This window comes from Megachile rotundata, chromosome 2 (genome assembly GCF_050947335.1).
Source record: "Megachile rotundata isolate GNS110a chromosome 2, iyMegRotu1, whole genome shotgun sequence".
NCBI lineage: Eukaryota > Metazoa > Arthropoda > Insecta > Hymenoptera > Megachilidae > Megachile > Megachile rotundata.
The window spans coordinates 19193036-19219974 of record NC_134984.1 but is presented as its reverse complement, the minus strand read 5'-3'; the positions used below and the strand labels follow the sequence as shown (position 1 = coordinate 19219974).

The window sequence follows — 26939 nt, the reverse complement described above, 5'->3', positions numbered from 1 at the left end:
ACACCTCGAATTCCAACGCGTGGAATTCCAAAAACCCGAATTCCAATGCGTGGAATACCAACACCCCGAATTCCAACGCGTGGAATTCCAACATTCCGAATTCCAATGCTTGGAATTCCAACACCCCGAATTCCAACACCCCGAATTCCAACGCGTGGAATTCCAACACCCCGAATTCCAACGCGTGGAATTCCAAAATCCCAAATTCCAACGCGTGGAATTCCAACACTCCAAATTCCAACGCGTGGAATTCCAACACCCCGAATTCCAACGCGTGGAATTCCAACACCCCGAATTCCAACGCGTGGAATTCCAACGCGTGGAATTCCAACATTCCGAATTCCAACGCTTGGAATTCCAACACCCCGAATTCCAACGCGTGGAATTCCAACACCCCGAATTCCAACGCGTGGAATTCCAACATTCCGAATTCCAACGCTTGGAATTCCAACACCCCGAATTCCAACGCGTGGAATTCCAACACCCCGAATTCCAACGCGTGGAATTCCAAAACCCCAAATTCCAACGCGTGGAATTCCAACACCCCGAATTCCAACGCGAGGAATTCCAAAACCCCGAATTCCAACGCGTGGAATTCCAACGCGTGGAATTCCAAAACCCCAAATTCCAACGCGTGGAATTCCAAAACCCCCAATTCTGACACCTGGAATTCCAACGCGTGGAATTCCAAAACCCCGAATTCCAACATCCCAAATTTCAACGCGTGGAATTCCAAAACCCCGAATTCCAACGCTTGGAATTCCAACACCCCGACTTCCAACACCCCGAATTCCAACGCGTGGAATTCCAACCCTTAATATTTAAAATGTCACCGCCATTATCTACTAGTTATTTCACTCCAGTTTTCGTCCTCGACAAACGGTCACTCGCGGAATAAAACTTGTATATCGCGCGACGAAGAGAGTTTATTTTAATTGAATTTTGCAAGTAGGCTAACGCCTATAACGGGAAAAGCGGTTCGTGCGAGCGCAGGCCACGGATAGACTCTTACAATGGCCATTGTTTCGACAGCCAGAGTCTCTGCGAGTCTATGAAGTAGCTGGCTCGATATAATTGTGAATCCGTTCTACATGCATGTTTCTTCTCTTTTTTTCGTAACGTGGATAGTCCCACGACGAGTGTATGTCTCGCGAATGAATCGCTCTGCCTGGGATTCGAAAAGTCTCTTTCAGCTAACGGTACAACAAAGTAGCGTATCGATGTGTACAGAGTCGACGAGGAATTAGCTTCATCCTGCGCGTTTCGTCATACCGTGTTCGATTCGGTCGATGTTAGATACGACTTCCTCCTACGTGGGTCCTACTTTATAGTTGTATACTTTAAAAAATCCAATCGAGTTTCTTCGAAGTAGCTCACGATACTCTTATCTTTTCGAACTTGTTTATCCGGACCGAGATATTCACACTCTAATTACAGACATATCTTTATTAAATATGTAGCAAAAACAAAAGTGTAACGCTTAGGGATCGCTCCAGATAACTGACTTTCTAAGCGAGAATTCTTTCAGTTATAAATCACGGGATCCCGATTGCGGAGAACCGCTGGTGTTAATGTTCCATCGGTAGAAACCGGTTCTCCAGACACTGGGAATCGATCGAATTGACCCAGGCTTCTCCTTCGGTTTGTACCGTTCCATGAAAACTTGACGCACCGTGTCATCCGAGGAACGTGAAAGAAAAAATGATTTAGCGGATGTACCACCTGTGAACCGGAGGTTCCACGTGGGTAGTCCGACCGTGAGCAAAATCTGCTTATACGCTCGTTCCAAGTTCTTTATATACCGAGGATTATCCCTCGTTCAATTTCTGAAGGGAAACGGAGCAGGTGATCGCCTCTACGCTTAGTTGAGCGATTTATAACAGTGTAATCCGTTAATTTGTCTTCTTTCTATAAAAACCGGCTCAAATTTATAGTTCAGTAAGTGTTTTAGGTAGCAATTTTTAACGAGCGTTTTCCTAAGTTTACGGTGTAGGACACTTCAGATTTTTATTACAGTATGTAGCTTATCACTAGACCAACCAGTCAAAATGATTGGTTTTATATTATAAAATTTTGTTGTCATTTTATGGAAATGTCTGTCATATTTTTTTGAGATAAAAACTAGCTCTATATGTTTATTTTATATTACAAAATTTTGTTGTCATTTTATGAAAATGTCTGTCACATTTTGCTGAGGTAAAAACTAGCTCTATATGTTTATTTTATATTACAAAATTTTGTTGTCATTTTATGGAAATGTCTGTCACATTTTGTTGAAGTAAAAACTAGCTCTATGTTTCTCATTTTATATTACAAAATTTTGTTGTCACTTTATAGAAATGTCTGTCACGTTTTGCTGAGGTAAAAACTAGCTCTATGTTTCTCATTTTATATTACAAAATTTTGTTGTTCTTTTATGGAAATGTCTGTCACATTTTGTTGAGGTAAAAACTAGCTCTGTGTTTCTCATTTTGTATTACAAAACTTTGTTGTCATTTTATGGAAATGTCTATCATATTTTGCTGAGCTAAAAACTATCTCTATGTTTCTCATTTTATATTACAAAATTTTGTTGTCACTTTATAGAAATGTCTGTCACGTTTTGCTGAGGTAAAAACTAGCTCTATGTTTCTCATTTTATATTACAAAATTTTGTTGTTCTTTTATGGAAATGTCTGTCACATTTTGTTGAGGTAAAAACTAGCTCTGTGTTTCTCATTTTGTATTACAAAATTTTGTTGTTCTTTTATGGAAATGTCTGTCACATTTTGTTGAGGTAAAAACTAGCTCTGTGTTTCTCATTTTGTATTACAAAATTTTGTTGTCATTTTATGGAAATGTCTGTCATTTTGTTGAGGTAAAAACTAGCTCTTTATGTTACTCGATGGTTTATTTTATTTTTTATTCTTCGATAAACGGACACTTAATGTCGGGTTCCAGTGTTATCTAAAAGTGAAGATTTCTGTGCCTCTTGATTTTTAATTTAATCTAATTTCAAACCAAAAGTAAATATCGATAAAAATGTTTTGTACGAACTGGTTCGATAGTCGAGAACAATCAAGCAACAATTAAGAAACGTTGCAAAAACTAGCACGAGGGTCTGACAAAGTCGAAGGAATTATTCGTACCCTGGAGGCGATCGCCTATATACGATTCGTGACAGAACGAGGATTGAAATTCAGGGATTCATTTCGATGGAAAAGAGGTCAAGGGTCGAGAGGTGTCCGATTGCAACGACGATTTCCAGGCGTCGATCGCTTCCTGAAATTACTGGTCGGCTCTTTCAGCGAGGTATCTCGATGCGCTAGTCAAGATCCGAATTGATCGACAAAAGTAGCGAGAAACTGGTCTCTTTTCCATGCAGATTTGACCGAGTCACGAACTTGGCCAGTATTCCAGTCCGGTTCTCATTGACCGTAACACGAGGTTTACGTTCGTTCCGCGACGTGAAATCGCGTGCAGACGGTGTGTATGTGTGCGATACGATTAACCGAGAGAATAATTAATTAATCTGGGAGAAACGATCATATGGCGTGCGATACGCTTCGATTCTGAAGCTTTATGGACAGCTACATATTCCGTGAATGTTGAACAAATTTTGTGTCTCTAATTTGTGGCTAATGGGAACACGAGTCACAATGATATATCTAGTTCCGATACGTTTGCAATTTTCAATAACTTTATCGTCAGTGCGCTCTATAAATATTTTTCGATTATTAACAGTAAACCTACCGGCATATATTGTGTAATTAATGTGTACTTCATTTTAAAAATGAAGTTAAAAAATAAATAAACGACGAGACACAAATTTATGCTGTGTCTTGATGAAAATCAATTCTGATTTCAAGAAATGTATTTCAACAAAATGTGTTCTTAAAAAATTAACAAAAGACGAAACACAAATTAGTGCACACATTTATGCTGTATTTTGATGAAAATCAATTCTGATTTCAAGAAATGTATTTCAACAAAATGTGTTCTTAAAAAATTAACAAAAGACGAAACACAAATTAGTGCACACATTTATGCTGTATTTTGATGAAAATCAATTCTGATTTCAAGAAATGTATTTCAACAAAATGTGTTCCTAAGAAATAAACAAAAGACGAAACACAAATTAGTGCACACATTTATACTGTGTCTTGATGGCAATCAATTCTGATTTCAACAAATGGATTTCAAGAAATGTATTTCAACAAAATATGTTCCCAAAAAAGTAAACAAACGACGAAACACAAATTAGTGCACACATTTATACTGCACCTCGATGAAAATCAATTCTAATTTCAAGAAATGTATTTTAATAAAATATGTTCCTAAAAAACAAACAAGCAACGAAACACAAACTAGTGCACACATTTATACTGTACCTTGATGAAAATCAATTCCGATTTCAAGGAACGTATTTTAATAAAATGTGTCCTCATAATAAGAAGTTTGTGAACCGGTCATTTGGTAGTTTCACTGTTAAGAAACATTGGGATCATCGATGGTTTCAAAAGCGAAATAACCCGCTCGTAAACCGCATTGGAAAACAATCAACGATGGAATTCAGAGTAGATACGCGCAAGTAGTCCTATTCAGAAGCGTTCGACTTAATTAACGCTCGCGTATAGCCAGGTTGAAAAACCCGATCGGTCCTCGTGGTAATTAACAGCGCGTGATATAATTGGAGTGTGTTTCGATCGAGAAGTTTCAGGCTGGAAAATCGCCGCGTTTTTGTTCTTTTATTAGAGAAGATCGAACAGGAAACGTAACACGAGCCACGAAGACACCCTGTATATTCCGTACACGCAGTCAGGTGAGCTAACGGTGCTCCGAAGCGGTTAAGTAACGGGCTTCTCCACTATTTGCCCGCATACTCTTTTTATTTCACGCAAACAAGACCCGGGTTGCACGAATATTCCGCTTCGATATGCTTTATTTTCCATTTCTGTGCCACGGTTGTTTTCTTCGTACCCTTGGCCATCCTTTATCGGCCGCGAAATCGTCGATTCATAAACGTCAACCTTATCGAGATTTCCCTCGAAGTCATGACACGCATAAATCTTCGTTAGCATCGGTTCGAAAAAAATTTCAAGATGTAGATTCTAGAGTATCCTGAATAATTGGTTGTTTCAAAGATCCTCTTTTGTTCGACTCAAATGTTGTGCTCTCCGATCGATGTTGACGTCACGAAGCTAACTTGAAAATGGGTTGCAAGTATCGAGGCACGACGCCGTTGGCCTTGTAATGTCACGCGTGTCTCGAGAATTACGTATTCTAACACACATCGTTCGACGATAGCCCATGAGTATTAAACTTGTCTCTGTGTATCTCTAATTTTCTCCATCTAACACAGTAATGAAATAGAAACTCAACCCCCGTCGTGATCGCTACCAATAATTCCAAAACTCCAATAATTTATTTAAGCTTCTGCACTCGAAGGTAATTTGACTGTTTACAAACAGCAACTTTAAAACTTAGTTAAAAAGTTAAAGTTCCCTTGAAGGTTTCTCTATTAATAATTTGCATTGTTATTTATTTCATTATGTTCATACATCACACGTGTTATATTAGGAGTACCGAAAAGTATTCAAAATTTCTTCGATGACTTTAAAGTTTTTCTACGAAATTTCTTTAAAAAAGGAATCGAACAATTGCCATTACGCTGGCAAAAAACCTTAGAAAATGATGGAAGTTATTTTGTTGATTAGCATTTAAGATTTCTTTAATAAATAAATATTTCTTGCCAGCAAAATTTTGATTACTTTTCGGTACCCCTAATATTATACAGTCAGTTAAAAACTGCTTATTTCAAATTATTGTATTAAATAGAATGGTGACGGTCACCTCTCGAGTGCAAAGGGTCAACCCTTTAAAGGGTTCAATCTTGAAGTGTTGCTATTGTTTCTGATTCGAAAGGAAGCTCCATACTTGTAACAAAACCCCAAATTCCAACGCGTGGAATTCCAAAACCCCCAATTCCGACACCTGGAATTCCAACGCGTGGAATTCCAACGCCCCAAATTCCAAAACCCCGAATTCCAACACCCCAAATTCCAACGCGTGGAATTCCAAAACCCCGAATTCCAACGCTTGGAATTCCAAAACCCCGAATTCCAACGCGTGGAATTCCAAAACCCCCAATTCCGACACCTGGAATTTCAACGCGTGGAATTCCAACGCGTAGAATTCCAACACCCCAAATTCCAACGCGTGGAATTCCAAAACCCCGAATTCCAACACCCCAAATTCCAACGCGTGGAATTCCAAAACCCCGAATTCCAACGCTTGGAATTCCAAAACCCCGAATTCCAGCGCTTGGAATTCCAAAACCCCCAATTCCGACACCTGGAATTCCAACGCGTGTAATTCCAACGCGTGGAATTCCAAAACCCCGAATTCCAACACCCCAAATTCCAACGCGTGGAATTCCAAAACCCCGAATTCCAACGCTTGGAATTCCAAAACCCCGAATTCCAGCGCTTGGAATTCCAAAACCCCGAATTCCAACGCCTGGAATTCCAACACTCCGAATTCAATCTTGAAGTGTTACTATTGTTTCTGATTCGAAAGGAAGCTCCATACTTGTAACAGCAATGTCTATTAAATTAGAGGCAGCCTTTGTCGGATAATTTAATTATAGCCTTTCTTCGTCGAATTATAATGTTTGAGCAACTATTCCAGTAACACCTCTCTATACAAAGCTCTGTCCCCGCAGATCTCTAATTCCTCGCGTTTCCATCCTAACGTGGCTGCAAACGGCAGCGGCTTACAACCGTGTCCAGAAACTTTTCGATAGGAATATGTGTGTGCACGTGTTCGTGTGAGCCAGAAGCTGAAACGTTCATGCATCTGCGAGCGGTAATGAACGGTGGAACTGGCCGGTAAAACTTTCCGCCAGGCTGAATTGAAGCGAATCTAGATTTCGGCCTGCACATTACCATATCTCCTAGGAGAGCGTTATTATTGATTCTAAGCGGTGAAGTCTCTTCAGCGTACCGGAGAGGCTCGAATAACGCACACACACCTGCCAAGACGAATCTCTTGCGAAATTTATTAACGTTTCGCGGCGAACAACGCCATTAATTCGTTTTGATTGCTGCGAATTTGAATATCAACCTTGAACGAACGTTTACGAGCCTCGCATCACGCTCCGCCGCTGGCGAACTGTTTCGCTACGGTAGGGTTCACCTAGTGACATTTTATCACTATGGTAGCGCACGCTAATGGTGTTCCATCACCCACTTGTGACTCGAACGGACTGAAAAATAAACGTTATGTAAACTCGAACGTGCGCGAAAAACCTTTATTCCGAAGAACCTAAATTTCATGTATGTTTAAGTTACGGTTCGTGTATCGGCTCGGTATCAGTCCTATAACCGTTATGTAGGTTCTGTATCAGCCCCTGAACGGTTATGGAACCTCTTCTCGTAACGATTGTACCGAATTTTACGGTAAATGAGATCCGAACATACGACGCTTATAGATTACTTCACAGAAAATATGTAATCTTCGTGGGAATTTGCATTCGGTATATTATCAAGAATTCGCCCGTGTAACGAGTATAATAAGAATCGATTGTATTATGGAATTGATTTGTTTTTGTCCGCCTAAAATACGAGCGTGTAAAGAGTAACGCGGAGGCATTAATGCATTAAATTTATGATTCTCGCTGCATTCAACGCGTTAACAAATCGGCGTTACAGTCCGGCAGGGAAATAGCGGTTAATTGAAATCGTTTAATTACTTCCAGTGCGCGAACAAACATGTAAGTCCTCGGACGGGTGAAAAATCAATCGGAGAACGAAGGTAAAATAAATTCAACCGGTAAAAGGTTAATTCCGAGCCTTTCCAACAGCTTCAAGGTTAATGGTTCTTCCCATTAATTACTGCTACTCTATAGCGATATTTAGACGAGCAAAGTCATCCATCCAACGGTCGAGAGTAATTGGTGGCCGCATATATTGACCCCTCGCTCCAGATAAGCATCTATCGACACGTTTCGTGGGCCGAATCGCGGCGCGCATCAGATTACGCGAATAAATGTGTCAAACGTTCGCCGTTGTTCCGGTCAAATCATAACGCGCACGGCGAATTGAATGTTCGCGATGGCGTAGTGTCAGCGAAACTAAAATACGTTATCGAGACACGCCGACGGGCCACGATACAGCCGTACGGCTGTATATCCGTGCCGTTATCAAAGTTTCTCGCGATCGTGACAATGGGAAACGATAAAACGCTGCTGGCGGATGCATGCTCCGATTCGAGACCCGTGTTTGATGTCTGCATTACAATCGATCTTTCGCGGCGTTTACGCGCAGCCGAGGGAACGCTATTAACGACAAAGTTATCACGGTGCGAACACACCGTGCTCGCCCACTGTTCGAACGATTTCTCTTCCCTCGAAAGCCTGCTCGATTCTACCTCGCGGTTATTCCGCTATGAAACCGTAGAAAAAAATCGACCGAAAGACTCTACTCTTCTGACACCTGCAAATAGAAAGTTGCTTGACAATGTTGCTTAACTCCTTGGCACGCTATTGTACAAATTGAGTTCACAGCTGCCGTATCAATGTAATTCGCTTCAATGTAGTTTCTTATCTCTTCACCTACCTCTCTAGCTCCGCATCTACATGCATCTAAATTTGCTACATCCTATCAGATTCTACCGATCCCCAGATCTGTGCATTTGTACAGTTGTAAATACCATCGAGATTATACAGTGCTGGACGAAATGATAGGACGACTGATGCATTTGTGTATATCGTATAATATAATTAGTAGGCCAGTTAGTCGTTGACTGAAGTCAAGGACAATTAGGTTTAAAAAGACTCTATTTTTAATTATTAAATAATAATACTGGATTTGGAGGAATATTATAAAAATGTGTGTGGTGGTGTATTATTATGTAGTTGTTTGTTAATATTGTTATTGTTGTTGTGGTGAAGCAAAAGAATCTAAAACAAAAGGTAAACAAAAGTCAGGGGATCTTCGCCGCAGCCAGCTTCTTGCCTTTATTATTATATACAGACAAAATATATATACATTTTACAAACCCCATGTATTAAATATGTCCTCTAAAGTGTGCCTATAAAATTGCAAGTCTGTATGTACGCAAAAGCAGTTATAGAAAATAATGTAAATACATTTTGATTTTGGTGGGACAAAATGATAGGACTTATTAAAAAGAAATACAATTATACGAACAAAAATATCTTAAATCATATTAATATTTTGTGAAGCCACCATATTACTGAATAGTAGTGCAATGAGGCATTGAAAAATTCATTTGATCCATATTATCGCATGTCTGACTGCATACGGCTATTTCTACTGTCGACGCGTATAATGTCTTACCACATACAGCAATTTCCACTGCGGCCGCGTTGATCCAAGCTACTACTACTCGCTCGGAACAGTCCGAATTAAAAGTTTCCGTGCTCTTTCTTTCGTTGATTGTTTATCGGTCGAAATTTCGGCAGTGATCGAAAGCATCGTTTCGAGTAGCAAGAAAGGCAAACGTGGTTCCCGCGTAGTAAATGTTAAAGTAACCATTCCTGGCACGCCGTTTTGAAAGTCAAACGAGCACACTCGAAAGTTCGTTGAACCTGTTCCACGGTAAACCCGTTTTCACGACCGCTTTGCGAAGGATTTAGTAACGAATATCTCTTGCTTAATGGTTCTTATATCATTGATTACGCGGTGGACCGCTTTGCGTTGGTAATCGAACTTCGGGCTTTCCGCCAATTCCGTACATTATATACACGTTCGTCGTAATTAGGAGTCCATTTTCGAGGACGCGCTTTGAAGGATTAACAGTTATTTTTGGTCGCGAGTGAAGTCACGAGTGATCTTCAAAAATTATTGGGATGTCCAGAAAGTAGGCAGCTGAAATTTTAGAAAAATTTTTTGCCGAAAAACCTGAGACGTTCTGGAAGGAATTTTCAAGTTGCATGAAAGATGAAAATGGCACCTATATAATTTAATAAATGTATACTAAATTTAAATGAACTGCGTTGCAATTCCTCCTCAAAATTTCTGAACAACTCAATAGTTCCTGATTTTCAGAGGATGATTCTAAACGATGTGCTAGCGTTTGTAGAGTAGATGTTACTCACGTTAGAACATAAATGGGCTGTCAGTCAGCGTGGAATGAAAGAATCGCTTTAATCGGATAATTAGTTGCTCGTATCAAGTTCGTAAGAGCGTATGATCAACGTTCGATTATCGAAGAGCGGCGAAAAGAGCGTATCGGGGCTGGTTCCACAGAGTGGAATGCCGCGAGCGATTAAGGACGCGCGTATAACGGTTCCATGAGGGGTTTTCGACAAATCTGGCAACGATTGTCACGGTCGACTCACCGCCAGATATTTCCTCTTGAGCGTAGATACTCGAGTGTAGAGGGAAGAATCAATAGGCTGGTATTGCAGCGCGCGGATCTGTAAGCCGGCGGCGGAAACCTTACGTATTCAACAGAGTGAGTCACGCTGCTTTCCAGGAACGTATCCCGGCCGACGGCCGGCCCTCTTTTCTCACCTACGACAATGTTCCCGGTTGCATTGTTATCCACCCTTGCCAAAATCAAATGCTCCCTGGCTCTCTCTCTCTCTCCCCTCTCTTTTTCTCTGCCCGGCTTCTCTGTATGTTCCCTCGCTTTTCAACCCCATTTTTTTTCCACCCTTTTCAAACGCAATCACCGTGATTTCCATTTAGCCGTTCGCTTCAGCTCTTCCCGTTCGAGGCCACTAATGACTTCTGCGGTAATGGTGGCTGGCTGCTGCAACTCCATTCAAAACTGTGCCGTGAATTGAGTGGCCTCTCAAACCGTTCTTTTCTCGCTTTCCTGCTTCCTGCGTGACACAAGCCACGCCGTTTCGACGACACCGACCGACTGATCCCTTTGTATTTTGTCAAGCTGTTGTTAATCGACCCGTTGCTGGAACGATGAAAAAACCGTGCCTCGTTAAGTAATTGAAACCTAATCGCTCGACGCGATTCGACGATAAACGATGGTCATAGCGGCACGTCGACGTCCTAACTTACAGATATGTCCCTGCGCTCGAACCGTGATAAGATAGCGGTGTTGTGTTAATCATCTCGTAGACGTAATAAATACGCGTGAGTAATCTGGCACTCGTCGTTTAACCGGATAATCCTGCGCTCTTCACGATGCTTAACCCTTTTAGAACAAAGCTCCGCATTACGTACGCATGACATATTTTTCGTTCGCCTCTTTCGCTGCCGTTCAACCCACATTGCCGCCAACATAACACTCGATATCGTAATGCATACTCAACCTTATCACTACTCATAACTTTTCGTAATCATAACTTTTTTCAAAATTATCTTCAAAGTGAAATTAGTTTAAATCGAACAATTCTTAACACTTTGATACACGATTTTTTTTTGGTACATGATATTCTACTATCGAGTTCATTCATGCAGTCCATCGATTTTTGCGATACCTGTTTTATATAAAATATACTTTGTTGCTGTTCGAACACTAACAAAAATGAACAAATCTGACTCTACATACGAATTGACACAAATTGGGTTTTTTTGGACAGTTTCGCATTCTTTTATCCCGGCCGAAAATTGTGCCGCTGCATTGCGTATCGTCACTCGTTCGATTTATGACCAGAGATTGTATTGAAGTCACTGAAATTGTTTCAATTCCGATCCATTTGTGACGTACGTTTGGAAGATTTAATTGAGCGACAGAGGAAATGGTTTTTCAAGTTTATTGGACCTTAAACTGCGGGAAGATATGTGACGTTGGAAATATTTCGAGTGTCACGGATTTTTTTCATCCATTGTTTTACCCATGAACCGATCACCCCGTATTAACCCTTTCAAACGATGGACTATTTTGATCCCAAATTGAAAACGTATTATAAAATTTTTCGATATGTCAGTGCACATTGCGCAATAATTTGAAATTCTTTGTATTAATCTGTAGAAAATAATCTGTAAATTAATCTGTAGAAAATAATCTGTAAATTAATCTGTATATCTGTTACATAAGCACTTTGTATCCTTTAATTAAGAAAAAAAAGTCAGCTGTTAACGCAACGCTTAAGCATAAATTAACGATAAAAACTAACGATTCACGGCGAGATAAAGCGATTTTGTATTCTTAATCGGCTCGACAAATTTATTTCTACTTTTCACGCGAGAAATGACCCCAGTTGCTCTCGAATATATCACGGTTACTTTGCACAATACTCCGCCGCGAAGATTCCCTTGTTTTTGCGTCTTTTCCTTACAAAGGTTGGGAAAAAGGGGCCCCCGTTGAAAGGTTCGCGCATGAAATAATCACGAAACGTAACCGTGGCCTTGGTTGATGCTCGAGCTGCTTCCGGAAGAGGTTAATACCCGAAACGCATCGTTGCCTCGAGAGGGCTAGAGCGTGTCGTGAATGGTTCAAGTTTCTACGCTCTCGCGGAGCCAACAACCTGTCCAGACAATGCCTATTTATTTACCAGATCGTTGTCTTCGTTAAAGGTCCGGGGAGATCATTTTTATGGTCAAAGTTAATGATAGCACGAAGGAAAAAAGTCGTAGGTGGTCTCCTCTCCCTTCGGTAACGAGCCCCACAGTAATTGCCTATCCGAAGGTAAACGTACCTCTTACTCGACGAATTAAGCGTCGACAGCCAATTTATTTGCGACTCGGTCTAACAATTAACGCTTTCGTGTGTCCGAATGCTTCTTTAGAAAACGGGATCGTTGATGTATGATGGCTGCAAGAATAACTGAATATGTATCCACTCTGTTCACCAAATTGGTGAATCCACTCTAAATGGACCTGTATCGCAAATGTTGTTTTGGATGAATTTTTACTATTAAGCTCTCTTTCTTTCTTCAGTTGTGATATTATACGAACTTGACGATGATAGGACTTTTATTAAAAAATAAATAGTTGAGATTTCCTGAACTTGTAAGTCCTGGTAGGTTCATGAACTTGACAAACGTGGAGCTTTGTAAATCCGAGACTATCAGTGACAAAGTACTAATAGCATCAAAAAGACGACAAAATAACTTCGGGTATTCCCGTGTTCTTTTTATCGGAGCTTTAGAAAAGTTATCGAGACAACAAGCACCGTGGCTAGACTCAAGAGCAAAAGAAGCCAACAAAGAGAAAGACAGAGCAGACTTGGCCCTCTCTCGTTTGATGCTTGTCCCGCCACGGTCAAACCGTACCACGTTTGTCGGTCAATTAGAGTCCAGAACAAGTACCGGTGTAACATAGAGGCGAACGGTTGTCGGTGAACGTCCGCAGGGGGTCGACGACCCAAGCCAAGCCAGGCCAGGCCTTAGTCGTCAACTTTAATGCTGCTTTTACACCGTTGTACGAACCTCTACTCTCTACCTTTTCTTTCTCGCGTACTTCGATCGTCGAACCTGGCCCAGCTGAATTTTCCAGGTATATAAAACGTTGCTAGGCTAGAGGTATATTCGTCATTGTTCGCTGTCATCGAAGATGAATTCAACGACATACCGAACCTGTCGCGCTCTATTTCGACGTTTTAATCTTTGTCCCGGTGATTGGAATTTTGCCCGATTCTCTAGCTGAACGATCAAACATTGTTTAATAAATTAAGCCTGCGGCTGACGTTATTTGTAACGGTTAGCGCGCTTGTATTTTGTCGAAAATTTCAGAAACAATGCTTGGTCAACGTTGCAAAACGGAGTTTTAAAATATTATAATAGTGTTGCATGAAGTACAATAGAACATTTGATGGACTAAAGTAGATACCGAGGTGCTAGAAGGTACTCTGTGTGTTGCCAAGTATTCTTATTTCGAAATTTATTAGTACGAATATTTGGAAATTGACAAATGCGTGGGTGTATTTTTCTTTGCAATAAGTACAAGGACTAATACAATGCTCCTCGTATTAATCCCACTAAACCGAGGTTCTCCATAATTACCGTAATGAAAGAACAAATCTCGATAACACCGTAATCTCTGAAATTCCCATGTCGAAATTCTTTCGTATGATAATTAAAATGCCTGCAAGGAGTAGAAATTACAGTCCTTCGAACCACACCTCTCGTTCAGACTCGAAGACCCACACGCATCCCAACAGAAAACAACTCGTAAATTAAACGTTCCTGTTTCTGTTGCAGCAACTGTTTCGTAGTCAGCCACAAGGAGCCACGCCACAGCAACTGCAACTGTTACAACAGCAGCAGCAACAACAGCAGCAACAGTACTTGGCGGCGTCGCAGGCCCAACAACAACAGCAGCAGCAGCAACAGCAGAACTTTCCCACGGCACCTTATACCGTGATCAGCGGCCAAGAACCGTACGTCGGTGCACTGATAGCTGGAGCACCACCTCCAGTGGTGCCACAGTATTATGGAGTCGCGCCATGGGTTTATCCAGCTGGATTGCTGCCGCAAGCACCTCCTCAGGCTGCGGCTCCGCCACCACCCAGGCGACCACTGACACCATCCTCGGCCGCAGCGGCAGCAGCCGCCGCCCAAGACACTGCAAATAATTTGGCACAGACAGTAAGCAGCTAATTAGTCTGTTTCTCGAATCAGCACAGGAGACGTTGTTTCGGGCGCACGTGTTTGGAAATAAATCCTATTGTCAGGAGACGGTTTTAGCTAACGAGAAATGGGCTAGCAATCGCATCGCTTAGAATATGCGCCATTGGCACGATCGAGACTAAAACTTTGTCTGAATATCTAACTACTCAACGATGCGGCAATTCCACTTTCTTGAAGCTTTGTATAATTATAAATTTTATCCTGAATATGCACCAGTATTTACTGGCGCATGAATGGTATCAAATGATAGCGCTTTAGAAATAGTATTTTGGAAATATTGGCAGTTAGTTTTATTGTGTCTTCAAAAAAGATCTTGAATATGCACCAGTATTTACTGGTGCAGTATCAAATGGTACCACTCTAGAAATAGAAGTTTGAAAATATTGTTAAAGTTTTATTGTGCCTTCAGAAAAAGGTCCTTCATAAGTGCAGCCCTTGGAACCTTTAAACCCTCGTTACATTGTCGCGTTTGCTCGGAAAGAATTGAATGACTTTCGCCGTTTCACGTGTTAGGAATAGCTTATTTTTAAGGGTCGGATCCAATTAACCGACACTGTTTTCCTTTTGTACGATTTATGGCAGGGATTTATCCTACGTGTGACTCGAGAGGGTGCTTATAAGAATGGGCAATCCAGACGTCCAACGATGGCTGGTGACTCGCAGTCACGTAGCTATCGAGTGTTATAGGATTGATTGTTTGGAAAAAGCCAGGGAATGTTTGGAAATGGTAAAGCAATCCGTCGTTTCATTGCTTGAAAGAATAGGGACACTTTTCCTTGAGGACCACCGGGTGGGGAAGGCGAGGGTGCCTTCTGAGAGGGCTGTGATTGACTATTCGACACTTAACCCAGAACCATCCGAGGGTAAACATCGAGCGTTTAATTTTTAACGAGCATTCGGACTGCGTTACAATCCTTACAAAATTATTGTATAATTGTTACATAATTGTTACATAATTGGTACATAATTGGTACATAATTGGTACATAATTGGTACAAAATGGTGAGGTCATTCGTTGCACTTATGAAACTTTTTCGAAGTCATAGAAAATATAATTGTCAAATTTTCAAATCTGATTGACTATAAAACTTAGAGCTCCTATAAAAAAATTACGTTAATAATTTTTATATGTACTTCTCTAAAGAAAGAGTGGGTCAATGAGCATAACAGTCGAGGCCCACATAAAATCAATCAATCTAAAGAAAGATTATTTAGAAAAATGAAATTATATAAAATGGTTGTTTTAAAAAATGAAATTATATAAAATGATTGTTTTAAAAAATGAAATTATATAAAATGGTTGTTTTAAAAAATGAAATTATATAAAATGATTGTTTTAAAAAATGAAATTATTGCAGGTTCAAGGCCAATACCAGGTGATACCAGCGTATTATGATCAAAACGGTTCCATATTGATGGGAGGGGTCCGTGGCTTAAGCTCGGCAGCAGCCCCCATGAGATTAGTCAGTCCAGCACCAGTTTTGGTAAATAGAGCTCCGTCACAACCACCACCAGGGCCACCGGCTCCACCACCACCGAGTCTTTATTCACAACCGACACCGACGTCGCACAGTAATGCAACACCTGGAGAATGTTTGGGTAAGATTCAATTAGAATCTGTAATCGTGTATTCAGACATGCCTGTCGTCATTGTAGATACTTGTTATTTATTTTCACTGATAAAACATGTATACATGTCTATAAATACGGCTGAACATTTGTTGAATGACACGTCTTGAATTATGTGTAAAAGCTGACTTTAGAATAAGCTTTATTTGAGAGAGACGAAGTTGGTAATATTTTATTGTAGAGTTTCCATACTTTTAGATTTCTGTCTCCATAAAGTATAGAAATTTTTGTCTGTGTCAGACTTTGATTTCCATAATAGATTTTGATTTACATAATAGACTTTGATTTTGAATAATTGAATGCACTGTAAAATGTAAAGAATGTGGAACATCTCGTTTCATTATTTTTGTAACAGTGTACACAGGTGCACGAAAGTATTCGAACAGCTAACAAAGATTTTGATTTAATTTTAAGTATGAAATGCGCGAAGTATGAGTCTGTATATTTAATGTAAAAAGAATTTGTTACTTTTGTCAAGTGATAGTGCATGTGATTTCAATCATATATATTTTGTAAAAATGTGTATAACAAACAACATGTGTCTTAATACTGGCTATTAAAAATCCTCTAACGTTTGTACATTACAAAATAACCAATTTTCAAACAGTAATTATCAGCTAATACGGTAAATAGAAATTCATACCACAAAAGCTTAATAATCATCAAAGTGTTAATCATGAACATACCGCTGTTCAAATACTCTCTTCATCCTCCTGTGTACGTCCATACGATACATGCATGGCACATACAAATATCGACAAAACTTTCAAAACTGGCCATAATTAACGCCGTGAAATAACTCGTCTGTATATACCCTGTGTATATTTTACATACCGTGTATTAACCTCTGGTAACTAAATATAAAGTCAAACCCAATAACGAAATCGATCTGTCGATAAAGAACAAAAACGTGTACTGTGCAGAGATGAAAAGTTGGTTAATGGAAGGAGTGGGAGTGCACTCTATAGTTAATGCTATTCACGGAACGCTGTAGACAATCAACGTTAAATATCCAATCTAACAATATCGCGTGCTCCATGATCGCTGCTACTGATAATCGGCCCTTGCAAAAGTTACTAATTATCAATCCTCTCTATAGCTACCAGTAATCAATCCTTTCAACAGCGAAATCAGTACTCAACTTTATCAACGGTCCATTCTACCACTAATCAACCCTATCTCAATACCAGTAGCGAACGCTACAACTTCACTGATAGCTGCTATGAACATTGAATTATTTGATGGTTTGATTTGTTTGAGAATTATCCATCGTGAAAGATTTAAGTATCGATCAAACTGAACACGCTCGACTTTCGGGAGCATCAAAGATGAAATCGAGTGATCAAAGAACCTAGTCAACTTTTCACCTCGTACAGTACTACGTGTTGCGTGTTGTGTATGTGTTATTTGTGGAACACGTGATTGTTACTACAGCTTTTATAGACGGTGTAAGGTTGGTAATGTACGGCTAATTAATTGAATAACTAAGAGCGTGTGTGGGTCGCGGGCTTTTGTGGTGCAGGTCTGGCGGCGTGCAGTGCTGCAGCAGTGGTAGCTGCACAAGCTCAAGCGGTCGCGGTGCAGCAGGCTCAGCAACAAGGATCAGGACTAGCCGCGGGTTTAGCGGCACTAGGATACGGAGGCTCTCCTCTGGGAGCACTGGGCTCGCCTGCTCAGCTTCAGAGCACAGGTACACTTTCCTAGCCAACGAACAGAGAATCTTTCAGACGATTCTCTCTTTCTGTCTATCCTCTTTTCAATTATTTCAGGCGTTGGCGGTGTCCTCGATTCTTTTGTACATAACGACTGAGAATATATTTATATATACATATTTTGCATGCTTTGTGAGCGTATCGTTTGTCATTTTACTCACCATATGTTGAATGTATTATCCTTTCTAGCTTTATCTTGAAATCAGATTGGTGGTAGAACGGACGTTCTTCAATTCCGTGTTTTCTGTTCACAGGTCTGGGTCTTGGAGCTTCGTCGACCGCCCGAAGAGACTCGTTCGATAGAAACACTTCTGCTTTCAGTCCTAGCTTGGAATATAGCAGGGCCAAGTGGCCTCAGAGTTATGGAGCTCTTGGTAGGAATCTTCAAATTATTACGTTGTTCTGATTCCGTGTACACTGTTTACTATTGTACAGTCACGATAAGACTTTGCGTTACGTAAGCTCTCGGTTTAGTTTAGTTCATCGACTTCAACCTAGGTCATAATTTTAGAGCATTCGGAGAATATACTCCTAGGAATACAATTGACCTGTCACGGTGCTATCCTACTTTACAAACGACAAGCTTTACCGACGTAAACTAGGTCTAAGGAGCACAAAAGTGCGTTTGACAAGTGACAGAATCCTCCCCCGACAGTTCCATTTACCAAGGGTTCGCACATGAACATATATCAGTGTTCCCAAGTTCTATTCCTCTAAAGTACTATAGACTTTTGAACCTGTAACTTAGAAAGTCAGTCCGTAATATCCTTAATAGTTCATATATCCTACTAAGTACATATCCTAAGTATATATCCTACTAACTTTGTTCAATTCCTTTCAAGAATCCTCAAAATGAAACGCTACTTGGTAAACAGTGTCTTGCATTAAGTATACTTATCTACAGTTGTATTATCTCGTTTACAGGTACGGTAACGGCATCACCGAGCCCATTAGGATTATCCTTAACACCACCTCCAGCTCTGGGAGGGTCTTTAGGCGGACTGGTCGGCGGAGCTAGTCGTGTATCTGCAGCTCCTGGCGCTGAAGCTAAGTTCCGTGCCAGTGCAGTTCCAGCTTTAACTGCTAATGGAGTTTTCGGCTCTAGTAGTTCCCTCTTCCCTAACCTAGTGGGCAAACCTGGACGCGGCGGTACCACTAGCATCGGCGACAAAAATGCTGGAGGACGATCGCGTTTGTTGGAAGATTTCAGAAATAACCGGTACGTGGTTTTTCACGAGTTACGATTTAAAAATCTCGGATCGAATTATGAGTTTATCACCTGTTTCAGATTCCCGAGTCTTCAGCTGCGTGATTTAACCAATCACATAGTCGAATTCAGCCAAGATCAGCATGGTTCTCGCTTCATTCAGCAGAAATTAGAACGTGCCTCAGCCAGCGAGAAGCAACTCGTGTTTCAAGAGATTCTCACCTCTGCCTACTCATTGATGACCGACGTCTTTGGGAATTATGTTATTCAAAAGTTCTTCGAATTCGGTACACCGGAACAGAAATCTACTCTGGCTCAAAAAGTAATTATGGATATTTGTTTCTATTGATAGATGCTACAGACATGAGCATGACTTGCGGATTTTGGGAATGTTGCCAAGACATTTTTATCTTTTTGATCGATTAACGAAGCTGTATTTGGGTTAAAGCGTCATAAATTGAAGCTTGCCAATATTAATATACAAATTATGAGAGTAACTAAAATGATGATCTATTTGCGTGTCAGCTGATTCTGTCCGCTGTGATCGAAAATAATATTCTACCTGAATCAGTAGCTTCTTAACACTTCGCTAGGTACCGTAGATTTTGATACATTATCAAACGTTGTATTAGGTCCGAGGACACGTACTGCCCTTGGCGCTGCAGATGTACGGCTGTAGAGTGATTCAGAAGGCTCTTGAATCGATCGGACCGGAACAGCAGCAGGAGATAGTTCGGGAATTGGATGGACACGTTCTGAAATGTGTTAAAGATCAGAATGGAAATCACGTCGTACAGAAATGCATCGAGTGCGTTGAACCGCGAGCATTGCAGTTTGTGATTGGAGCATTCGCTGGTCAAGTCTATTCGTTGAGCACTCATCCCTACGGCTGTAGAGTAATCCAACGTATTCTTGAACATTGCACTCCTGAACAAACTCAAGGCATCCTTCAAGAGCTACACGCTGCCACTGATCAACTCATTCAAGATCAATATGGCAATTATGTTATCCAGCACGTACTTGGTGAGTGATCAAGAACCTATTACTTTAACTCCTTCCTGTTTCATTTTTAAACAACTGTTTCTGTTTGTTTTAAAGAACATGGAAAACCAGAAGACAAGACACAGTTAATCAGCAGTGTTAGGGGTAAAGTACTTACTCTTTCTCAACACAAATTCGCGAGTAACGTCGTTGAAAAATGCGTTACTCATGCTACGAGACAAGAACGCGCTGTACTCATTGAGGAAGTTTGCGGCTTTAACGATAAGTAAGTGTTACCGTTTCATATATACTCTTCACAATTTAATAAACCAAATGTATTTAGAAATAGCGATGTTTAAACTGTTAATAGTAGAAGGCTTTCAACTATAAGCATACATTTTCACGTCTGATTCAGTTAAAGTATGTTCTATGTTAAATAAAATCTATGAAAATTTGTATAACATTTTCTTTGTATTTACGAAATAGCGCACTAAACGTCATGATGAAGGATCAGTATGCCAATTACGTGGTGCAGAAGATGATAGATGTGGCAGAACCAGCTCAACGCAAAGTATTGATGCACAAGATCCGCCCACACTTAGGTAGCTTGCGCAAGTACACCTACGGCAAGCACATCATTGTCAAGCTGGAGAAGTTCTTCATGAAAACTGCGTCTGCGATGGGAGTGACAACGCCTGCCGGTGCTTCGAGTGGTGGAGGTGATCTGGGTCCAATTGGGCCACCTGCTTCTGCTGCTGGTCCCGTTTCTACGCCAGCTCAGCAGCCAACGCAGGTTCTGTAAAATGCGTACGATCATCGTGGAATATAACATCTCCGAAGATTGTCGTACGTTTTAAAAAAAAAGCGAAAAAATCAAGCAAACACGTATCAAGACCTACGTAATATTTATTGCAACGTATCTATCGCCATTAATTTAATAGACGAAGAGGAAAAAAGAGGATGCATTTTTAGCGTGCCGTCTGTATCTCGTTGTCCCTTCTTGAACTCGTGAAAACGTAAGGAAGAAAGTAAACGAAATTTCAAAACAAAAGGACAAGAAACACTTTTTCTTATTTTTGCAAAATGGTAAACAAAAGGAAACGCAAGGATTTGTATAATAAACATGACAAGAACAGGGACAACGCGAAATCACGGTGTGAAGAGAGCAAAAATATTTCAAGGTCAAATGTGTGTCGGAAAAAATCGATTTTTGTAGAAAATAACGTTAGAGGTGCAGTGGCATTTTTTTCTATTAGTAATCATCTAACGTGCTGCCGAGTTAATATACTATTGATAGTGATTTGCATTGAAAATAACTCAAAAAATGTTGCACCAAGATATAAAACACTTCGGAGAACCAACGTTCCCTCGTAAACGTGGGAACGAGCTTTTTAAGCAGTCGTAAAAGAAACTGCAGTGCTGAGATGGCTGATTGTCTTTTAACATCATTCGTTTGATCGATAATTAGTTTTTGGCCGCATTTTCAGCACTCGCCACCAAAGTGATCTTTTGCAGTTTTAATCCTTGCAAATCCTTGATTTATGTAATATTCTGTACTTATGAATTTAATTGATAGAGATGTATGGACCGAATATGAAGAAATTTTCGTTACATATGATTTGTCATATACTCCAGGATAATTATGAAACAAGACTTTAATACAAAATGATACTTCAAGTATCGAGGTACCAAAATCGTTAATAGTCAGACTATACTAAATATACGGAATTGCACTCATCCCTAACAATTAAAATCAAAGTAATAGATTAAAAATGAAAAGGAACACACGAAGAATGCAAGGATTATAATTCCAGAAAATGACTCTAGCGGCAAGTACCGAAAATGCAACAGTACCACTTTCTTTTCACCTGCCATTTTAAACGTGGTCTCTAATCCTTCTCGTACACATTTTTCTTATTGTAAAATAATTCATTTTTGACAGAAGAGACGCTCTAGAAGAAAGAAATCGTTTATATTCGGATTCATCTAAATTACCCCTTCACAAACCGTATATATATATATATAATAACCAAACACCCCTCCTTTCTCTTTTTAAATAATCATAGGCCACACACGGTGATTATTTAAACGTAACCCATTGTATATTGTATAAATGATAACGTGTTCTTTGAAGGAAAAAGAAACTTCCGGAACACGTATGTATCTATATATCTTTTTCGCGTCATTTTTCCCCTCTGACCTTTTACACGTTCACACATTAAGAAACATATATACACATACACGCATACACACATACACACTGAGTATTTCGATTGTATTTATAATACCGATCACGTAAGACGGTTGGAAAGAGCACCTCTCAGCTGTTTTCAATAACACTGCACTTGTTCCTTTCGTCGGGATTCATAAAAGGCTACGGACAGAAGGAGGACACACATCCCTTATATTTTTTTTTATTTTCACTTTAGCTCGTTTTCGGTTAGCTTCGTTCCATATCGTGCATGCAACGTTACTTTTCTTTTTGTTACGTTCCTAATTTCCCGTCTGTAATTATCAGAGATGTGCGGATCTTGTTGAGATGTCGAGAACTTGAACTTCGGGAATAGAAACTTAGACCAAAATCAGGCAAAGTCTCAAGCTAGCTCTTGTGACAGATTTAAATTGAATTTTACACCTCATTTTCATTTTCCAAATTTTTTTTAATGTTACTTTCCAGTGTAATTCAAAATTGATACGGTCAACATAAGTCGAAATATTATTGAATAATTTCGTAGGTTTGAGTTACAATTGACGTGACATTGGCCGTTTGATTTTTGTCGAGTCAATTCAAATCCTAAAATGTTCAACCGATCCCGAAGCTCGAGAAGCACCCGCACATGCCTATTGTAATTATATATATTTGTACACACGATGAAACTGCGTCACCGATTCTGTCTCCGAAAGACGCTCTTCTTTTTCTGCACGTTTCATCGTGGTCATTCTGTTCTTGTTCTTTTAATCCTTTCCTTCGTAAGTAGGATTTTTATTCGTTCAAGACGTATCCTTTGAGGAAGCAAACAAAACAGGGAGAGATGTTGAGGTTATAAAGAGAAGAGGCAGCATTTTGTTATTAGGATTATTTCCTCTGCGAAACAGCAACAAAAACATCAGCGTTTTCGAAGCAAAACGTTTCATCGAAATTGCTTCACGAGTTATGTGTATATATATATTAATAATTGTTCTTTGTCGAGACGTTCCCTCGATGATTGTACAAAATCTCGCCAAGTTTTTTAAATTTGACGCTCGTACGCGCGACACATTTTCTCCCCATTTGTGTTTGTAACAACATACACGTACACACACATGCAAACACAAACACACACCCAAATCCAGAGAAAGTAGTTCGTTGCGTGTTGCCAGATTCTCGTATGACCGACTAGGTAATGATAAGATCGAATTGTATTTTAACCGTGTACAATGTATAATATTTTGTTAACTTAGGTGTTAAATATGTAGAATTCTAAACGAACAAGAAAACGGGAACGGGACAAACAAAGAGAGGAACGAGAAAAGAAAAGAAAGAAAGGGACAACCGCAAAAGTAACTAAAGGTCCTCTGTCGCGCGCGATTTTGTACAAACAAACAAGCAAAAAAAAAGGAAAAAGGAGAGGAAGAACATATATATTATAGCAGATTTCTTTGTAAAATATTGTAAATAACGATTTATTAATGAAATTGACAAATTCTTAGGTAATCCTTTCTCTCTTTCTCTTTCTTTTTCTCGCGGGGACTACTTGCGGTTAGTAACGCAACCGATTTACAAGTAGGAAAAACTAAACAAACGTTTATAAGAGAAAAATGCGTGAAACGCAATGCTTATCGGGTTTCAAATAGAGGTGTGCGCTGATCGTTCCGAGTCTCGAGAAGGCGAATCTTGGGACAGGTCGTGAAATTTCGGACGTAATCGAATGAGATTTTAAACTGTATTTAAAAACGCGCAAGTCGAGAGGTAGATTAGAATCGAACCAAATTTCAGAATTCTGAACATCAAATTTTGTCCGATTCCGCTCGAAGTTTTCCGAACAGCCCTGGTCTCGAGGATTCGAGATCTTGCGTACCTCTAGTTTCAACTAACCTTTTTTACCTCGTTCTGACCCGATCGTTTGATTAATTCAAGCAGTACTCGTGGAGATACGATGATAACGTGCGCGACTAACGATTAATTTCCTCGCCCACACGAATTCGATCTCGAATTCACAGGAAATTGCTGAGAGGAGGCTGCTCGTTTTTTGTAGCCGTAAACACAGGGGGAAAAAAGGAAAGAATCGACAATGTATGATATAACACAAGGGAAGAAAAAGAGTGAAATTTCAATATAAATACAGACAGAGACATTCCAACCGCCACATTTTTTTGCACACGTCCCTGCCCCCTCAGTCGACAGGATATATATACTCGCTGTTAAAAACCGCGGATCACGTGGTTGTACCACGTTGTTTAACTGATATTTAAATAAATAAGGAACGGATGATAAGTGTTCCTTTCATCTCTGTAAATTGCGCGCATCATTTGTAAATTAAACGTCGGAATTAAACCATCCCCCTCATTTTTGTAATAGAAAGCATCGATATATCATCCCTGTCGAGTTTAGCAAGGTTTAAACAATGATATGGAAGTAATGATGATGAAAAAATACAAACTGAAGTCATGTAATAACAGAAGCGAAAATTGAACGCAAAATCTCATGTCTTTATCAGCTAAGGTTATTAATTATTATTATTATATTTTTATTATATTATTATATTATTCTTATTATTATTATGATTATTACTATTATTATTATTATTACTATAATTATCAATATTGTTTGATTAACGACCTTCCCTTTATTATTATTATTGCTATTTACTAATGATTGCTAGATTCACACTTCTATAAAAAATATATATATATATACATACACACGTGCGCGTATATATGTATATGTATATGCAAACACGAGTAAGGAGAAACATATTTAAGGCTTTATACACACGTAACACGCGGACACGTTTCCTTTCAAGCGTCGATTTTGGTCGTTCGATATAAAAGCGAAAGAAAGATGTAGTTTTGTTTTTCTTTTTATACTTCCATTTGAAAAATTGAACGCGAATCGTTTTCACGAAACATTGACCATCCGATTGCTGTCGTGTTATATGTATATATATATACATGTATGTACACATCTCTACTTAAGCTTCTGAGGAATGAAAAAAAATTCTTAAACGATTTTTGATTATAAATAGTGTAAATTTTTTATATAGCGCGAGAATGGAGAATATTACTGGTTGCGAGTGGCACCATGTATAAAATAAAAAAAAAAAGCGAAAAAATATGGAAAAATGGTATATTACACGTAACACGCGCACGTTCGTGTGCGAAACACACACACATACATACACACACACGTACACACGTATACATTGGTCTTTTGACTCTTTTTAAACTTGTACTTTTCCTTCGTCGTTCGCTTTTTTTTTCTGTTTCTGCATTACGGATTGTGCGAACCTCAGATCCGTCTGCGAAATTTAGAATCGTATAAAAATGGAAATGAATTAAAGCCGTGTACATCCTGTTCCTTGAGAGCGTGTACTCGTTGTAAAATATGTAAAAGTGCGAGTCGTGATTCAGTATTTTCTGTACACACGGTGGTTTTTTGGTATATCTTTTGTAAATTTCTGTGCGATTATAAATATATATAAATATATATATATCTGCGTGCGTACGATTCGTCGCCTGAGAAATGGAACAGTTTTTTTTTCTTTTTTTTTTGTTAATAAAGGATCCGAATTCGCGGAATTTGTAACGCCATATATGAACGGTATCGAACTTACTCTTGCCTGTGTAACACAAGAAGAGAGAGAGAGAGAAAGAGAGACACGACCGACTGGTTCATTCGTTTCTCTCGGGCAAAACACGAATACTTTTTGTTAACAAATATTGAAATTCGTTGAACATTCTCTCACGTCGAATTTATTGTCAAAGGGGCATCTTTGTATTATTAATATCCCTGTATATAATGAATTCGTTTTTTAAATGTACTATTTAAATTTGAAACACTAGTTTCTATAATTTCAATTGGAGAGATCATGAGTACATTGGCGAGCGATAGAAATATTTGTAACAAGTTTTGTGAACTGTTTGAGTTATAATTACCTTTGTGATTAATAGTTTTTGTGTTCATAAAATTATCATGTTCAGAATTCTTTAACAACTTAAGATTGACATCAATGTTCAGTTTGTGTAACCGACATCAATGTTTTTATGAAACTAGTGTTATAACAATGCTTTTCATGTTACTTTGCTGGTTACTAATCGCTTGACAATTATTTATGACCTAACATTCTGCCAATAACATTCATGAAATTTTATGATACATTTTGTTTTATATTTTATTAAAAACAAAAGTTGTACTTCAATGAATTGCATTTGCTTTTAATTAAAATTCCTGAGAATTGGAAGAACTTCAAATTGAAATGATGAAGTGATAAAATGGTGGATTCAGCGTATACAGAGATATAATGCAAATTAATTACGTTACTGTCACCCTTTAATCTTCGATATTTGTACCTTTTACAATAATCTTTTTCTCTCTATTTCGCCCCTATTTCTTCTCTCTTACCCCCGGACACACGTCACCGTCTCTTAAAGATTACTGGCGAACAATGTTAGGAAAGAAGAAAAAGAGATTATGGAAAGAGTCCTTGACGATGGGACGGGCGTAATTTGATTCGAAAGAAGAAAAACCGATTAAGCAACCCTATAAATAATTGATTATACATATATATACATATGAATATATATATATATATATATATTATATATATCTGTATATGTATACCTAAAAGAAAACTTTGAAAATTATCGGTATATGATATATGTAATAAGT

At 39.2% G+C, this 26939-nt stretch overlaps 1 protein-coding gene across 4 annotated transcripts in view; it reads left to right on the top strand.

Annotated features, from left to right (window-relative positions):
• pum (pumilio) overlaps nucleotides 1-25763 on the top strand; it is a 95029-nt gene extending 69266 nt beyond the window's left edge. For 3 of the 4 annotated variants that reach the window (XM_003699660.3, XM_012287437.2, XM_076542171.1), the window contains 9 exons: nucleotides 14114-14500; nucleotides 15901-16141; nucleotides 17694-17861; nucleotides 18138-18257; nucleotides 18808-19102; nucleotides 19172-19412; nucleotides 19723-20113; nucleotides 20189-20357; nucleotides 20558-25763. In XM_003699660.3, coding sequence (XP_003699708.1) covers nucleotides 14114-14500; nucleotides 15901-16141; nucleotides 17694-17861; nucleotides 18138-18257; nucleotides 18808-19102; nucleotides 19172-19412; nucleotides 19723-20113; nucleotides 20189-20357; nucleotides 20558-20873 — 2328 coding nt within the window. In that variant the 3' untranslated portion in view covers nucleotides 20874-25763. The remainder of the gene's footprint in view (nucleotides 1-14113; nucleotides 14501-15900; nucleotides 16142-17693; nucleotides 17862-18137; nucleotides 18258-18807; nucleotides 19103-19171; nucleotides 19413-19722; nucleotides 20114-20188; nucleotides 20358-20557) is intronic. The other variant, XM_012287430.2, reaches the window with a different exon arrangement.
• Nucleotides 25764-26939: the final 1176 nt, after the last annotated feature.